Raw genomic sequence first — 19662 nt, 5'->3', positions numbered from 1 at the left:
ACATGGTAGTTTATAAGAATGTAACGTTTAGCTTGATTTATTTACTCGATTTCAGCGTAAAAATCATGCGACAATAAGATATCCAGCTTTATGATACAGGGACAACAGAACTGTATCATCAGAAAAAATACAATTTCTTATAACCACTTGCAACCTCGGTTAATAAACCTTCAACTCCACAGCACACAGCATCCCATACTATGGGGCCAAAGAGACTACAATATTATTGTAAGCAAACAATCTTGCATGTGATAAACCGTGTAATATTGTATAATACGTGACCACTACGTGTATAATTATAATACGTAACATGCTATACGAAAGGGCACGAGATTTTATTTTATATATTAGCTACGAATATATCAGGTGACCAAGGTTCTGTCAATTTAAGGGCATTCTCTCTGCACTGTAATCTCATCGAGGCCAGCTCAGTCTTTCTTCACCAGATGGCATCCTAGGCGCATCTTCTGCGTATAGGATCAGATAGATGAGGGGAGCAGGATTGGGCATAACACCTGATCCAAGCGCTTGGAGTACTTTTTGAAGCTCATAATCTGTTCTCGAGGGTCTATGAGATTCTATTGTTAACAAGTTTACGAATATTTGTTCTTGTTCATTTTTGCTGCCGACAGTTGAGAACGTTGCTAACTTGCGGCTGATACGTGTAATAGACGAAGTTATTTTAGTCAATATTTGCAAAACTCCTGAACGGGGTTAGTAAGAGAGACACCCATAGTCTGAGTCCTGATAACACTTAACCTCCAAAAATTTTGCATCACTGTTACACCATTACTGTACCTGATATAATAATAACATACTCATAAACCAATGTCGGATCAGGAGGACCTAGGCCTGGCTCTGAAAGGATTGAAGATCAGTAAACGGGTTGCGAGCGGTGGCAATCAAAATATAGAATCTGAACAGATAGGGTTGGGCATTGATTATTCTGAATCAAAAAGTCAAGATGATGCTCAGAAATCTTCTGATGATGAACACAATGATATCTCGGATGATGAGATTGATTTTGGATATATACCGATGAATGAAGTTGTAAGTGCTTCTACTTCTGACGATGATAGTGATGGATCTTCTTCCGATAGCCATATAGATGGAGATAATGATGAATACGATAGCTCTAATTCTGGAAATAGGAATACCACAATTACTGGACCTTATGGTGTGGAAGGAGTGGTAAACACACCAGAAACACCTAGTTTATCAGATATTACACCGATCTCTCATGAGACAAATAATAGTGAGAGCGATTCTAGTGATGATGGGACATGGCAGGAGATGCCTACGATATCATCTTACAATATCTATGGTCAAAAGGGTGAAGTCGAGCTAAGCAATTTAGATTCAGTGGAAAATCATTCAACGGCAACTACTGTCACAAATGATAGCAAACAGAAAGTGTTTGCTTATACCAAAATTGCTGGCGAACAACAAGCACAACGTTCATATGTGACCAATACCAAAACGGATTTTCTGTTTGATCATAAGCGGTTGAAGAAAATAAATGATAGTTCAATGTCTCTTTCACATAAATCAAGCACGGTTTCACTACAATCTAAAGAAGATTATGACGAATTTGAAGATGGAATCGACCCAATAGATGATATAAACCCGGAAGCACAATTAAATGTTACAAAACTGCTATTAAACGATATGGAAAAATTTGCATACGCTGCTGCTGTTAATGTATTAGTAAATCAACTTTGTACTGACCTTGCTACTCTCTGTTTATGCGTGGATATCAAATCACACAAGAAACTTGCCAAAAGATTACAATTCACTCAAAAAGATATGGCTGCTTGGAAAACTGTGACCTTACAGAGACTATATGATCACCTTGAAATTAGTGATGAAGAAATAAAAATGCTAGAAAAAGTTTCTCTACATAAACTAAAACTTGATGACCTTTGCAAATGTCTAAAAACAACTCAGAATATTGAAAATCCATGGGAACACAAGACTAGCAATAGCGAAAACGAAGGGGATGATTCAGTAAATTATAATGATAACAGTTCCTCTGTCACGAATAATGAGAATAATGAGTCTGTATCTTCTCAAAATGTCACAAGTAAACTTTCTCAGAATACTGCAATTGACGACAGCACAGCCAAAGTACCCAACAACAGAGAGAATGTTAAAACTCCTGCCGGCCCAGTAAACTCTGCAATCAATGAAGAAAGTTTGGATTTCATTCAAAAGAACAGCAGCATTAGTATTGTGGAGCCAGACAATGAAATGAAAAGCAACGATAACGACAATAGAACAACAGCCCCCAATAAAGTAATAAACCCAGAGAATATTAGCGATAGAGATAAGCTTAATGTTGATGTGGCTTGGACTATAATTTGCGATTTATTTTTGGTACTCCTGCAAAATTCTACTTATGATTCAAGATCAAGGACGCTCCTAATCAAATTTGCTGAAGCACTAAAAATAACAAAAATTGAGGTTTGTGAATTTGAAAAGCGCGTAACAGATTCCTTAGATTTAGAACAGTCAACTGATGATCAGGTTTGGGATGAACAAGATCACATGAAAGATAGAAGAAAGAAGAGAAAAAGAAGAAAAATGGCATATGTTGGTTTAGCTATGGTCGGTGGATCCCTTGTACTTGGTTTGAGTGGAGGATTACTAGCACCGGTAATTGGTGCCGGTATTGCTGCTGGGTTATCCACAATCGGAGTAACAGGTGCTACAGGATTTTTAACAGGTGTCGGTGGGACAACAATTGTGGCACTATCAAGTACAGCTATTGGAGCCAATATCGGTGCCAGAGGTATGTCAAAAAGGATGGGCAGCGTTCGCACATTTGAATTTTTACCTCTTCACAATAATAGACGAGTTAATCTAATAATTAATGTATCTGGTTGGATGGTTGGTAATGATGATGATGTTCGTCTGCCGTTCTCAACAGTAGATCCAGTTGAAGGAGATCTGTTTTCTTTATATTGGGAACCAGAGATGCTGAAGTCCATGGGTCAAACGATAGGTATTGTTGCGAGCGAAGTATTTACACAAACAATCCAACAAGTGTTAGGTGCTACAATTTTGACCGGTCTAATGTCCGCCATTCAATTACCTATGGCATTATCTAAATTAGGTTACATTTTAGATAATCCATGGAATGTGTCTTTAGACAGAGCATGGTCAGCTGGTCTGATCCTTGCTGATACATTAATTGGTAGAAATTTAGGTGAAAGACCTGTGACTCTGATAGGATTCTCCCTTGGGGCCAGAGTTATTTTATCGTGCTTAGTTGAACTTTGCCGAAAAAATGCCCTTGGAATTGTTGAAAATGTATTTATCTTTGGTACTCCTGTCGTAAACAAAAAAGATCAGCTGGTTATGGCTAGATCTGTAGTGAGTGGCAGATTTGTTAATTGTTATTCGGATATTGACTGGCTTTTAGCTTATCTGTTCAGAGCAACCGCAGGTGGCTTCCGCTCTATCATGGGTATATCACCAGTTGAAGGTATAGAAGGGATTGATAACTATAATTGTACTGAGATTGTCGATGGTCATTTAAGTTATCGTAGCAATATGCCCAAACTATTGAAAAAGCTTGGAATTGCTGTACTCAGCGAAGAATTTGCTGAGATAGAAGAAACGGTGGATCCAGACGAATTTAAAAGAAAAAGGAAACTAATTAATGATGTTGATGCAGCACAAAAGAAATTGAGTGAGAAAAAGAAATCAAATGGTTGGGTTTCTAAATGGCTGAAACCGAAAAAGTCCAAATGGCAAACAATGGTAGAGGAAGCCGTTGAAGAAGGTAGAGATATTTCAGAGTCGCCGTCACATGAGGCCAAAATTAAGAAGAAGAAAGATGGCGCAATTGTTGACCATGGTGCTCTTCTGCATGAATTAGAAGTACTTAAAGCGGCAATGAAGGCTGAAAGAGAAAAACAGGGTAGCTCGGAAGAATTAAATACTCAATCTCTTCCATCTGATGTAGTAGCTTTAGAATCAGAGAAAACAAATTCAGATAATCTGCATTTGAACGCTGATACATTCCCAAACCTAGCACCAAAATCACCGCAAACTCCTAATTCTTTTCAATTATTAAGTGCTGGAAAAACAATTTTACCCGACGATGACCCAGCAGCACATCTCAAAAAGAATGTCGAATATTCATTTCCTGATGATATATAAGGAATATATTTATCTATTACATAGCATTAACCATTAGTTTCAAGATTGATATTTGCTGCATTTAACATGATAACAAATATTTTTGTTTAGCTAGAAGTTTCTTGGTAAACCATGGCGTCATCACTGTCACTAACTATAGTGGACTCCTCTTGACTCTTTTTCAATGCATACTTAGCAACCAAATGCCTAATTTCATCAAGCATAATTGGCTTCTCTAGAACATCATCGAATACCTTGGCACTTATGGCTTCATGATAAAAGTTGGTTATCGCAATTATTGGTGTTCTAGAGTTAATACCATTTGTATGCTTTATGAGTTTCACTATATCAATTGCACCAAGTTTTGGAAGTTTTAAGGCGGTAACAATCAAATCAAATTTAACACCACTGTTTGCACGGCTAACAAGCTCATCACCAGCACCAACACTAACAACTGTACAGCCTACGCTTTCTAAGTCTCTAGTAACACGGTAACGATGTATAGGAATTGGTTCGCACACCAAAATATCCATACGGTAGCCCACATCATTGACACCTGAGCTCTTCCGACCACTTTTTCTCCTATATTTCAGTGAATTAACCCGATATACCGCATGCAGCCTTTCAGCTTCTTCATTAGATAGATCACCTGAGTCTGTACGGTGTGTACTAACCGTTCTTTGAGAGTTGGGATGAGAAAGTAGTCTTGATCTGTTAAATTTGGCTGTATTGGGCGTTGTTTGTGCCGTATTCAAACTAGAATAAGGTGTAGAAGGAGAGAGAGGAGACTTAAACTTTAGACCCGAAGGTGAGTCAAGGTCACTTCCCATATTACCATGATGTATTGAGTTTGAATCCTTTCCAGATTCGGAAGAATGGTTGAAATGGGAGGAAGGTGTTGCTTCCAAGCTAATACTTCTTTCGGGTGAATAAGATCTTAACCCTAAAGTATCATGTTTATTGGCTTTATTTATAACAAATCCAACTGGTGGAGTAGCAATCCCCCCCAATTTAGACACCCTCATTTTAGATGAGCTGTCTGAAATGTAACCTACCAATGAACTCGAAGATGTTCTTCGGTGCCTCCCTTTAGATTCAGTTAAGTGTTCACTCTTTAATCTATTTATCGCATCTTTATTTGCCTTATCCAGAGCAGAAAGGTTTCTAAAATAAAATGAGCCAAATTCAGTTTGTTTATCATTAAGTTTTCCAGTTCGCTTTGAATTATCTCTTAGATGACTTGGGATAGAAGGTGACAGCATTGGCCCTGAATGAGCTGGCTTATTGCTTACAGAAACAGATTCCAGCACAGATCCCACACTTAATTTATGGGAGCTAAATTTATTAGGGTTCTGCCCAATATCTATAGCATCACCGTCGGATTCTAATACAGCATCTTCATCGTTGTCATCTCCAAAGTCTTGCAGAGTAGCTCCACGGAGATCAAAATAGTCAGTATCTTCTGGGTCTTCAATATTTGGAACGTAAGATGCTGTTTCATCATAGACATGATCCCATTTAACATCCTTAAAATATGGATGGTTTTTTATCTCTTCTGTACCATTGTATCCCAACCTTTTATGTGGATCAGTAATTAAAAACTTCATTATAAGGTCCTTCGCCTCCGGAGAAATGTATTCCCGTTCTTCCTCTATGGAATCAAATATCGGCCAATCAATTTTTCCTTCTAAAATGTTTCTAAACACCTGATCCGGTGTCTCAGCATGGAATGGTGGGTATCCAAAAACCATCTCAAACAATATACATCCCACTGACCACCAATCACATTGGTTATCTTCACCTGTTCCTTCAATTGTTTCTGGTGCAAGATAGTCTGGAGTTCCAAAAAACCTCTTGTCCTGTTTGGAATCCTCTGGATTGAAAAGTATCAAATCTGTACTTGGAGAGTTGCTGGCTTCGTTTATATTGAAATTATTTTCAGCATAGGTAATGGAATTTGTTCTTAATTTCATAGGGGTTGATGTTATATTTTGATATGGTGGTGGAGTACTAGATCGAGATATGTCTAAAAATGACTGCTGAGATTCACTGCGTTTCATGGAAGAAGTTTCAGGAGTATAGTCCATGCTATTTCGTTGAAATCTCTCTTTTAAACGCTCCTGTTCAGATCCGGCTGAAAATTCGTTTGTTAGCAGCACTGCCTGTAGATTGTTCTCCAAGATATCTTGTTTCAATGATGACCTTTTACGGTTTTTTACAGCAGAGTTGAGAGAGGGTCTGTGGTCTAAAGATATAATTTCAGGAGTTGATAAATGGCTTGTAGGATGTGAATCAATATTGCTTCTAGTATCAGCATTACTTAATGAGATAGGCTTCGGAATATGCCTATGACGCTTAACCAGCCCTGCACGGGATAAACCAAAATCAGTCAGTTTGAGATGCCCTGACACATCGATAAGTAGATTCTCAGGTTTAAGGTCATGGTGAATAATACCATTATTATGCATATCTTCGACCCCAATGATGATCTCTGACAAGTACTGTTTAACCCATTCATCAGGTAAGCAACCCATCATCTTAAGCAATGTTGCTAAATCACCACCAGGCAGATATTCCATAACCAAAAATAAGTTATCTTTATTTTGGAACGTTGCGTATAACCTTGCCACGTAAGGTTTATCGCTCTGAACCATCATAATCGCTCTCTCTGACTTTACGTTGGTTACTTGATTTTTAGCAATCATATCAGACTTGCGAAGTACTTTTATGGCAAAATAATCACCGGTTAGCTTTTTACGAGCCAAGTATACACTTCCGTAAGCACCCTTACTAATCGGTTTGATAATATCATAATCCTTTATGCTGGGAGTCAGAGGTTTCATCTGGGATGTAGCTAGCAATAGAGGGGACAAGGGCTGGTTGCTGGAAACAGAATTGCTTAAATTAACATGTGAGTTACTTACTGATAAATTTGAGTGGTTGAAAGTCGGTGAATTTATTGTTTGTAGTGTGTTAGTAATTGAATTATGTTCATGTTGATTATAGGAGTTTTCATTTGAAAATGGAGAAATGACTGGTGATTTCTCCATGTTCAGTGATCTATTATAAGATGTAGATGCCCCCTGTATAACACCGTTTGATAACCTAGAGTTGTTAAGGTTATGGTTCACTGTTGAAGGTAAAGGTGAGCCCCTCCTAGGAGTAAGAGAAATGCTTGTTGATAATTTTGGTAGCAACACCGGTCCACTAGAGTTTGAATGTGGCGTGCTGCTTTGATTATTGTTTTTCAGGACTTCATTTGGAGTATTATTCTTGGTCACTAATTCTGATTGTGTCCCAGAACTGCTCGACAGAGTAGATGTATTCTGACCTGAAAGTAAAATGTTAGAAACAGGACCAGCAGAATAATCTAACCTTTGCTTTGGTGTAAGAGAACGAGATCTGATGCTCCGATGAAAATTGGGATCAGAAGGATAGTCTATAATCTCTGATACAGAACTCCTATTAATCTGTGATACCTGATCATTTTCGTAAACGTTATCATATCTATTCAATAGCTTGCTATTATCATCTTTACTTCCCGAAATATTATCAGTCTTAGTTATTGGTATTTCATTGTTTGTTAAATATGATGCAGTAAACAATCTAGGCTGTGGCTTTATGATTTGATCACAAAGTTCGTTTTGTGAGCTTTCCTGTTCTTGATCAGCATCATACCTATTCTGTCCCGTATTGGTAGCAAATTCTGAATTTTGTAGCGGTAAATTCAATGAGTGATTAAATTTTAGCTTGTTATTTTCTACTTGCTCTTTAACGCTCTGTAGAACATAACTATTAACCTCATTTTTTATTCTTAAGTTATAAGTCATGGCATTATCTAATCTCATTATAGCATCAACCTTTTTCTTTATAATATCCATTGTCTCATTTACCAATAATGAGAGGCCTTCATCCTTAATGTTCTCTGCAGTTAAGTCAAAATCTGGGGACCAATTTTGGATAGTCTCAATATTGGTTTTCGAAGTGGGTGAGAATTGGTATGTGAATTCTGCTTGATGGACATTCTGATTTTTCATCATCTTTTCGCCAGGTAGTAACAATAAATTAATATTATTCTTACAAGATACAGAGTCAGATCTTTGTTGGTCCTGTTCTGTCAGTTCATTTGCCGTCGTTTCATGATACTCACTTGGGTTAATGTTAATGGCCGCATTGCATAAATCAATAAGTTCATCAATAATAGTTTCAAAAAAAGCCCTCGATCTAGTGCCTTTTATTGGAACACTGTTATATTCAAGTTCAAGAGAGCTTATATCCTTTTCTTCTTTTTGTGATTTATCTTCATCCTGAAATTTCGATTTAAAATTCTGTAGTATCTCTAATCTATCTTCTAAGTTGTCATGTAGTAATTGGATTACAGATCTAATTTTATGTTCACATACACAAAGATAGGAATGCGTTTCTAACCACCATGCTGGCACATATAATTCACAAACTCGGCATAGTTCTAATCGTGGAACAGGTAAGTCGTTTTCATTTAATATCATATCATATTCAACTCCTTTCAAGTACTCCGCAAAGATAGTTGCACCAAATCCAAGCTTCTTTATAAATTCGATTGGTAAGATATTATCAATTTCATTAGCATGCCAGTCGAGATGATATGGTTTAACGATCCACATAGTATGGGATGGCAACTCTGTTTTGCTATCATGGATTAAAATGCCGCATGCTTCCAAAATAATAAATCCTTCTTGACTATCATTGTAATCTTGCCATTCCCCTTCTGTTTTTGTACTTTTAGTTGTAAAGGTTACAGTGTAGCTAGTGTTATCATTAATCAGCATCATGTCTGTGGTTTCTTTGAAAACTTGTCTATCTTGATCAGTTCCTTCTATTAAATCTTCTATATTATCGGGTACCTTTGTTCCCACAATGTTTTCCCATGGTTGTTTTGTGATGTATCGTATTTTGCCGTTGAGCTCCAATTCTAATATCATACATTGATTATTTTCTGTTGCAAGTCGTAAATATTTTTCATAATTTGAGGAAGATTGTGAATTAGTGTCATTATCTGGAGAGTTATTGTGTGATAGATGCAGTGTATCAGTAGGCGTACCTATCATATTTCTTGTTGAATTTATGTCTTCCATCTCTGCGTCGTTATCATAGCTGTCGTCACTTATACTATTCATGGCTTTCTTAATACTGCCTGTAATTGTCAGAATAGATTGCGTCTTTATTGTGTTTCTTTCAGGACACAGCGACTCTTAGTCCTTCAGTAATGTGTATACTAAACTCGATCGAAAAGAATAGTTGGGTTTCTTTTTCTAATATTATATTACAATTACCTTCTCTCAGATTTTTGGTTCTGAAAGTCACGTCTGCCAATTGCGATTTGGTATATTAGAATTGATGACACTATTAAAGTTATTGCTTGCTCTCTATCAACTCTGAGTAGATATACCGGATAAGAGTGATCACTGCTTGTCAAATTTTTGTAAACCAACAAATATTGTGGAGTTTAGTTTTTCAGCTTGAACTGGAGCCCTCCAATTATGCAGTATTATATTATAAATCAGTTCTAGCGTATTTCTTAGAATGTCCGATGTATTTCGTTTATATCCTGGAATCAGAACAATAATGCAAGATGCTTACAGATGTGATTATCTTAAAAAATGGTCCGAATACTATTGCACAGGTGCCAAGGCCTGCCAACCAATTATAAGGAAAAAAAAAAAGAGAGACCTTCAATTTAATCCCTGCTGCGTAATTATAAAGTGCTCGTGCTAGGTAATAAATAGTTGAGGTAATTGCGTACTAGCCTTGTATAAATCAGCATACAATTATCGTATCTAACAGGCTTATACCTCAAGAGCAAGCGTCATTCAAAAAATCATCAAACAAATGAAGTTCCTTCAAAGTACACATTTGTGGAACTTCTACATCTAAATGTGATTCTATCCATGAATGTGATTCACTATCGCTCGTCACTTCACGCCCTAAAACGATGTAATTCAATTTTCCAGGGTTCAATTCTCAGTCTCCTCAAAATTACCAGTTCGCCCTGAAAAACGAAAAATAAAATAGAAGAAATCATGAACTTTGCTCCCAAAATTGAATTTCAATGGGGGGGGTGAGAGCCCCCTTCCCATTGTGAGATTCAATTTGTGGGCAGCATCCAGTTTTTTTTTGGTTGTGCGTGCTCGCTTGTGCAGAATACAGGTCGCTTTGTTCTCCATTAAGGAATTTTGTTTCCTCCCTGAATTTTCTGAGAGAAAGTTCTTTCATAGCGAGTTTTTCGGGTACGGATGTGGTTATGCAGTTCTTTCTGGGAGTTCAATTCCTGAATGGGCAAGTTGTTTGGTTGTACATGAAATCCGCAGGGCAGTAATATGTGAGAGGTATTCTTCTGCTCTCAATGGTTTTTGAGCAGTTTGTAAATCTCCATTGTTCTCTTGGTCTGTGCGAAAGTGAAGCTGAGTCACCCGAATGGGGGGGGGTGGAAGAAGACTCTATTTTAGTCGAAGGTGAGCAGGGTTCATGTGCATAGGCATTGTGTTTATCGAGTAGGATTTGAATACGATTACATTTGATAGCCATCCTTGTTGGTATGCTATGCAATTGCTTACAGCTTCCCTTTTTATTAGCGATAGTTTCATCTATCGGACGCAGACATTTTTGTTGGAAATTTTTATTATGATGAGTGGCTCTGATAATGGTAGAATCAATAGATTATACTATTATTAGATTCCATTCTTTCTGTACTGTAAGAAATATTTGGCTACAAAGAAATGCAGCACAGTTCTGAGTTGGTATTTCATTGCGATTGTTATTGTCTTATTATTAGTTACTAATATCTCATAATTCTAAAACTAAAAATAACATATTTGTTAATTACGAACTCTCAATTTAATGGTGAATGCTAGCTAATAACAGTACAGAAACTGTTGAGGTATTTTGTATTTTTTTTGCAAGTAACGATCATTGTATAGAGCTGGGTCTAAGCTAAGCTTGAGACATGTAAGAAGAACTAGTGCAAAGACAAATCTTCCTTTTTTTAAGAATGAACTAATTAAACAATAGAAAAATGATCTTTTAGTCCAAAAACATAAGTAAATTTTATTATTGTTTGTTGATAATACCTTCCTATGGATTGTCTCTTGAAAACAAATATGGGGTTAACAATGCAATCCCCGCATTAGTAAAATTTACTGGATAAATGTAAATAGGTTAAAATTGAAGATATTATCTAACAATCGTAACATGTTAGAAGGCGCTCTATAACTCGGATAAAACACCATTCCAAGCTAGACAAATATTTACAGAATTTCTATTCTGTTAATTATTCCCCTAATTTTTATCATATTTTGTGGGTTCTCCATTGTCTAATTGGAATTGAAGGCCATTTTAGTGTCTTACATTATTTTAGAGCCTTGGACAATGGTTGAGAATTGCACTTTAGTCAAAAGTTATTTTTATAGAAGCTACAATAATTTTCTTACAATCGCTCTTCAAAAATGATAGTCTCAAGTTCTTAGGTTTAAGAACACTCTCCAAAATAAACTTCACGATTGGTCAAAACAATCGCTCAGGCCAACTGTGTTATCATAATAGAGATGTCCTTAATAACGGGATTGTCATTTATTAAGTTTTATAGCAGAAACCTTGTCCCTGAGGCTTTTACTATTATAATGAAAAACAGGGGTAAAACTTCTCCACGAATGTTATGTCTTGAAAGCACGTATGGATTTACCATTGTGAAATGTACACAAAATGAATGATATTACCTAACGTAAGGACATATCCATGGAAATATTTCCGGCAATAAAACTAAACCAGGATTTTTTATTTACTTTGTACCCAACGGATATAACGAATGGGCACCAATTTTTTGTACCGATTTTATTACTATAAAGCGTTGTATACATAACATCCTTATCACATAGAGTAGTATTTTCATTGAATCTTGTTGTGGGAAATCTCAAAGCAACAGCTATTTCTATCACTTATCTCCCAATTCATATCATATTACAATTTTTTAGTAGACTACAATCAATTCTTTATGCTACGTCATAAATAAATTTCTGAATATATATGGACAACCTCGATCTTTGTTGTTTAAAATCAGTTGTAATACATACCAATTAGGAAATTCTTTTTTTATATTGTCATATGAAGCCATTCAAAAGCCAGAAAAATTGTGAAATGTTGTATTTTTTAAAAAGGTTGTTAAGGTAACAAATAAAATTTCAGCAAATTTTTTGTAATTCAGTCAGTCAGAAGATTTCCTTTTATGAAAGCTCAAAAAGGTTTAATCGTTTAAATGATTTCCCTGACCGAAAGGACCAGCAATTGGCCCGCTGGCTATCTTTACCAAGGTAATATAGGTCAAAACTCACACAGGTAATGAAAGCCTTACAATTTGCAATAAGAAATTCTTGAGGGAATTTTACATTTCCAGAAATTATAAAGTTTAGAAGTAGCATTTTTGTAGAAATGTTACTCTGTCAATAAATTTTTCATGTTTTCCTTGAAGAATATTGGTATAGATAGCACTTGTACTTCATTAGAAATATGTGCTACCGTATAAATTTTGAAATCGATTATGTAGTGACATTCATAATACAATAAAATAAATCTGGTACCTAGTACTTTACATCAAAGTCAACTTGTGAATGATAAGTCAGAGGTATATAATCCTATGTTTGCTGAAATATATCTCCTATTGCATATAGCGTGTAAGAAACCTTATAGATTTTTATTTGTCTCAGATTATAGCAGTTCGTTAAACCTTTTCTAATAACTACATACAGAAGGTTCTGTTTTTAAATGGACGATACTAGACTTGCCAGGAAGCCTTCCAATTCAAAAGTATGACACGTGAAAAAGACGTTTCATATAGAGAACTGTAAATGACACGTTCAATCAATAACAACCTTAACACAGTGATTATATTACGCCTTTTCAAATAAGTATTCATTTTTATATGCTCTTCATAATTACTACCTAATAGCAAATCTACACACTAATTGGGGTGATCGTAGGATTTGTTGGGTTCCTATTTTAGAGGATTTTAATATTTTGGATATGTGTTATTAGCATTGATTTACTGTTGTTATAAAAAAGTCAAGACATCATTCTTTTCATCCACCAGTGATCATAACAAGTAAGCAACATGTTACAATAATACCAGCAACAGCAATTTAATAACAAAAATGTACATATTTTAAAGAAACTTGTGGGATCTTCTTATTCTTAGTAGACAGGTGTATACTTTTCATTTCATAATCCAGATTCGATAATTGGAATCTGGGTTGCTGCCTTTTTGATGAACTTACTAGATTTAGCCCAGCTGATGAATTAGGAAGCTGAATTTGCAGTATGGACAGTCATGTTTCAAATAAAATGTGTTTTGAAAGAAAGCAACACAAGAACTGTATTACATTAGGAGTGATTATGTTTTAAAAACGTTAAAGTGACCAATTAGGAAAGTTATATTTCAGTACTTCTTCTCAAACCTGAGTTGTGCAGGAATTATTATGGGTAGTTCTCCTCTGCATTTTCTCTCGCTAACTCGGAAACATTTCTTCGGTGATTATCACGGGGATTTTGAAGAACGAATGGCTGCATAGCTTTCTTTGGACATTCGTGAATGATAGGATTCTCAATTTACTCGAATCTCGATTTTCATGATTTTCCAACTCTCTATGATTGCATGCAGCAACTTAGTACTGTTTAAATTTAATGTTGCCCTGATATTGAGACATTTGAAAGGTTTTGAAATATTGCTTGCGTAGAGTGTGTATAACAAATACGTAGAGCTATCGTGTCTCCAATAGAAGAAAAAGCATATTTATATAATCATTTCCGTACGCAATCTTTAAAGCAATAGGTTTAACGTAGCTTTCGAAACATTTACTGAAATTACGACATCAACGCAAACTAGATCTTCATACAAAGTTAAACTACATAGATGAATACAACCAATAATATAGTAGGTGCTATAGTCAATAGCGTAGATAATCTATGCTCATACTTTACTCCATGCTCTACTAGGCACTCAACAATTAAAGCGGTTTTGTTTATCTTAATCCCGACCTGGACCATTAATGTTATAAAATATGTCCAAACATTTTCTAATTAATAAGAATTCAATGTAACCATTGTAACCATTTACTGTACTAAGATTTATACTGAATAACTATTCCTTTACAGTTATTCTTACACATCAGAAGTAAGAATTATATCATATTGAAATAATTGAACCGTTTCTACCAAAACTAATAATTAGACTTAGCAAAGACCGGAAATTGTATTCGAAATGTAAATGGAGGTGGTTCTTGGTTGCAGTTCAATTGTTCTCAAACACTGATATATAGAAACTGTTGAAAGTGTTTATTACTTCTGCAAGACATTGTATTAAAGAAAACAGCTTCATCCTAATATTTATCCTGCTTTTCCAAAAGAACTATCGATACTGTTTCCACAATACAGTAATATGGACGGTTGAAACAAAATCCGGGTGTCCATTCTTAGTAGGTTTATATAATTCTTACTACGATAGTTGGTAGTTGGTAGTCGAAATTCGTCTTGTGTGTCTTCAGGAGGCTCATCCCAAGCCCATCTAAATTTACCAGCAGTTCTAAAACATGATATAAGTTCTTAGTCTGACCAATAGTGTCATAATAGTTCTGGAATTTTCTTGTATAATTATTAAAAGTATCTCATCTACCTTTACAGAAATGATTTACCAAAATTATCCTTACTACTTCAATGATAACGATTTTTACGTTTCAAGGGAGCCTTTATAGTTTTTCATAACAGCTGTACTATAGAATAATTCCTTTACGCAATATTTAGTTAGTACTTTACAAGTACTAGAATATACTTCAAAAAGGTTTTAATAAGGAAGTACTTGGAACATAACTGATCAAATATTGTCCATTAGTCCGTACAGGCTACTATTATTTATTGATTTAAAAATGTGTTTCACTGGGCTATTATTTTTTTATTTAGAGTTTATCCATCAGCTTGGCTTTTTTTCTTTTAGGAAGGCATTATTCATAATAATTCGGGAAAGTTATGAATTATATGGAGTACAAAGCTCATCCATGCTACATATGCGGCAACGGTTTCGGATTAGAATAATTGTGAGTAAAATGTTCTTGCTCGTGAGGAAAGGATTTACCTTGTATTGTAATTCGAGCTCCGATATAATATTATTTACGATAAAATAAACCATTTACTTGTAGTTGATATATTCTAAGCAGATTTTGTTATTTACCTCTTGAAATTTGTCATAGGCGAAATGTTCTTGAAGATATAGAAGAAGCAAAAGCGGAAAAATAAAAAGAGGACAAGGAATAAGAAAATGAATAAGATTAATTTGATAGTTCGAACTGACATATAGCTGAATCATTAAAAAGAAAAATGAAGTCTTACTTCCCATTGTTCAAAAACATGACTTTCATAATTTAGCGATTCTCTGGCTTGTCTCTACCTACATATAGAGAACGAATAAATTAGCGCCACAGTTTTTATTTCTCTTAGCAATTAAAAGTAGAGAAAGTGCCAGCAAAATGCTGTTTTGAAGCTCTACTAAAAGCTATGACAACATTTTTGAAAGTGTTCTACAGGTAATACTGAGGGATAATCATCTATACGAATTAATGCCTTATTAGTATATTTTCTTTTAAGCAGTAAAAGAAAAGATTGACAAAGTCATTACCCCCTCAAACATAATACCGAATTTCAAGTGGAAATATAGCAAATGAAAAGGTAAGTAACAAAATGACTCAAGATTAAGACTTCCTTCATTCCAAAAGCCGAGTTTAGATCAATTTTCCTTATTTCCTGTTTGGCAGCACTTTAGCCATTAAGCTGCAATTTCTTCTGTAGAAGTTGTACGCGCATTCAGTGCGTATAGACATTATGTTCATCAAGTACATATTTCATTCTACGGATATACCTTAAGCTACCAGGAAAAAATAGTGAGCCAGTCTTGTATTTTATGCAAATCATTATTGAAAAAGATCTCTTGTACAAGCCTTACTGCGTTCCTATTCTAGAACCCAATGAGATGTGCACCGTTTTGTACTCCACTCCAGGAGAAGAGCCATCTTGTTATCAGCCGTGCATTGGCTACTGAGCCTTTTTCCTATACATAGTTGTTCGGGAAACGTCTCCTTTCCTATTCAGGAAAGGCTAATTTGTGTAATTTTCTTCCCTTTCACACAGATATTGTGCAGAGAAAGATTGGCAGTTCCTATGTGTACCAACATTTCTACATGTCAGTGCTACCATGTATTCTCTACAGCAATTCCCCTTTTATTTTAAAATTCTGCTACGTATTTCTCTGACTGAACGGTTTGTGAACCAACCCGGGAAGCCAAAACAGTCTGCCATGGTCCTCTACTAGCATTTTATAAAAATCTGGAAAATTTAAAAAATTGTCTAGGACTTGTGCAGTGTATATAATGAAAGATACTTTGTTGTACAGTATTTACTCAGGATACCTGGAATTTTCCCCTAAATCTCAGATACTCATCCGTACATTTGGCACTTCTGTAGCTCTTCGTTACCATATTATGCTACTGTTCTTGTTAGCTCGTACGTAACGCGCTCTGAAACAGACAATGTCGAAATAATAGTAGTCTACATATATTGCTTAATGCCTATAACAGAGTGCTATATAGGAAACTAAATGCTGTTGTGTTCAAATCTAGTTAGGTAATTGTAACCTGAAAGAACAGTATGTGCATTTTGTGTTTTTAATATTCCGTAACTAGGCGTCGTGATTCTTTCCAAGACGAATATTGGAAAGAAATGGCCACATTGGTCTAAAACATCATTAGAATGTTGCACAAAAATTTCGCAAGCTACTTCTATGCTCACTTTATTTATTTTGACGACAAATAATGTTTTGCATCACTTATTGTCTACTTTCTCTATAATAGATACATTAGAAAGATTGTCCTTGGAAATCAATCTAGCGTTTTTAGTCATTTTTTATATCATCCACTCGCCCCTAAGCACTTGTTGGGCCTATACTTAACTGTATGTAAGGTGTAGAACAGATATACTCTCCTCACTTCGAGCTCTACATTCTCACCTTGCGGAGATAAAAAGAAAAATACCATCGTTCTTTCATTTAGTAAAGGGCTACTACTAAAGGCGATTCTTTTCCTTAGTTGTGTACAAGCATGAACCCACTCTGCGATGATCGTATATGATCAATAATCAACTTTCCTAAATCTAAGCCTGTAATATTTTGATACCCCGCTGGAAATAGCAAATGAAAACAAAAGTAATTGTTAAGTGATCTTTGAAGATCCTCCAAAAATTTTGTTGGTAATGATGAATCACCACCGATTAACATTTCTGTTTGCTCGCTGGTTATTGTTGTTAACAACACTACGTTAGTTTATTAGGTGGTGAACTTTTTTAAAAGCTCCATTTATTTCACTGTGAACTTTAAATGTATCTGTTTCGGCTTTTCTCTTTTTAAATACTCCTCGAAGTTTACTCTATAAACAACTTGGTCAGTAAAAATTAGCAGACAAGTTAAATTATATCAAGATAGCTCAATTCAAGTGCAGTGGTTCGTTTGTCTTGTTACAATATCGTAGTCACAATTAGGCAGCCTTCCTTTTCTGTACTATGCTCCGACAGAGTTACAGGGCAAGTAAAAGGTAGAAAGACAATCAAATGAAAAATGACTTCGAAAGGAAGTCTCCGTACCAGCCTTTGCTTTGTAGATTATGAAACGATTACTATGAAGTCTACGGATCTTCTTCAAGAACTGCGAAGATAATTTCAAAAAAGACAAATGTGAATCAAACGAAAGCCAGGTAAATTGAAATATTAGGATTTTCTGGTTTCTTGGCTTTCTTTTTCAGCTTAAAATTCATGCGCACGGATGTTTCTTATAATAATCAAGAAATAGACATCCATTCAAAGGTATAGGTTGCATCACCAAAAAAATTAAATAGAGGAAAGAAAAAATCCTGGATGACTGTTAATTATGAGAAACAAACAAGTGTTCATTTGTCGCTGTACTTGATTTCTATTGCGAGAACTTAACATACATGTGTTTCAGCAGGCTAACGTGGCTAAATCCGAGAGTTATTTCAAGTAAGATTTAGATGGAGGGGTAGCAAACTGTAACCATTAACATTCCAACAAAGTGTCGACTTGGTTCTAATATGGCTGCTCTTTTCTCTTACACGATTTTCCTTAGGGCTAAGGCAAACTTACAGTACCTTGTTACTTTAATGCCCGCACGCTATACCTGTGGAAAATAACACTCTCAATAAGTTTTGTCTATTAGACAAATACTTACCATAATTTTTACTCATGTAAAATGTTTCAATATCCCTTTTACCATGAGATTAAAGAAACCATAGTAATATTATTAAGCTGGCAAGGAAAGGTATTCAAAATCCATTAAAAAAATCCAGGAGTTCACTAATATTGCCATTTAGTCTAGTTCTGTATTTTCATGCAAGACTTGCAATCTACTCCCCATAGTAAAGTAATTGTCTCGGTGGATTACTTGATGACTTTCTTTTTGTGATTAGGCATTTTAAAATGCTTATAGTACTGTGTATTTGCTTGTGCATGTGTTACTACAATTCCTAGACGGGAATAACAATAATTTTCTAGACTCTCTATTATAGTTTTCCAGTTAATAAGGAAGCTGGCCAAATATGGCTTGCTTCTAATCAATCTCAGATTAATTATACATGATTTTCTTAATAATCGATTAATTAGGAAAAGTAATTAATCTCAGAAAATGTATCACTTATTATCCAAATGCGAAAGGATTCTTTATGCAAATCCATGTTGATTGAACGGCATTATTCGACTGGAGTTAATAATAATCCCGGAAAATATTCGTTACTGATAGACCGAGAAAATAATTCTCATATTCTTCTATCTCTCGAGTATATAAAGTTGTGAGTTTTTAAGATATATTCTTGAGTTTCGTTTGGATCACATAATGTTTTATTTCATTGTATTCAATTTTTTTTCATAAATAAAACATCACCAAGTAATTTAGAAAACAAAGAATTGTTCAAATTACTATCTAAGCAACAAACTCAGTATAGAACAAAAGGCTCTACTTCTAATTTTTTTTTTCCATATTTCAGTAAGAAAGAAAAAAAAATAACCCAGACCTTTACGATTCGTTTTAACTACTGTTACCACTGAACCTGAACGACCTGCCTGTGTGTGTCTGTACTCTTACGTGTGTTCCTTTTTGCTTTTGATAAATTACCACCTGCTGACATATTGATAACATTATTACAGTCAGCATCTAACAACAAAAGCAACGCTTCCACTGTTATTTCCGAGCAGACTCTACCACCCTATACTGCCGGATACATATATCAATAACTCTACCAAGCTTTGATCCCTCATTGGAAATCTATCATTGGATATATTCCATTATTGGTTCAACACAGCTGCTATTTTCCGAGTATTGATACTTATTGATCGTTTAGATTCTTTTTTTTTTAAAAGTTACCGAACTTGAACACCGATAACTTC

The 19662-nt window shown here is 35.2% G+C and overlaps 2 protein-coding genes across 2 annotated transcripts; one reads left to right on the top strand and one right to left on the bottom strand.

The window, feature by feature from the left end:
- Positions 1 to 828: 828 nt before the first annotated feature.
- On the top strand, positions 829 to 4167 carry MIL1 (Mil1p; the record flags this gene model as incomplete). The annotated part of the gene is made up of 1 exon (XM_448763.1): positions 829 to 4167. One exon carries the CDS (start codon positions 829 to 831, stop codon positions 4165 to 4167), a length of 3339 nt encoding a protein of 1112 aa, XP_448763.1.
- Positions 4168 to 4253: 86 nt separating this feature from the next.
- On the bottom strand, positions 4254 to 9302 carry RIM15 (protein kinase RIM15; the record flags this gene model as incomplete). Its single annotated transcript, XM_448762.1, has 1 exon — positions 4254 to 9302. The coding sequence occupies one exon, from the start codon at positions 9300 to 9302 to the stop codon at positions 4254 to 4256; it is 5049 nt and encodes a 1682-aa protein (XP_448762.1).
- Between the last annotated feature and the right edge of the window lie 10360 nt (positions 9303 to 19662).

This window comes from Nakaseomyces glabratus, chromosome K (assembly GCF_010111755.1).
Source record: "Nakaseomyces glabratus chromosome K, complete sequence".
Taxonomy (NCBI): Eukaryota; Fungi; Ascomycota; class Saccharomycetes; order Saccharomycetales; family Saccharomycetaceae; genus Nakaseomyces; species Nakaseomyces glabratus.
This window is presented reverse-complemented; position numbering and strand designations above follow the sequence as displayed.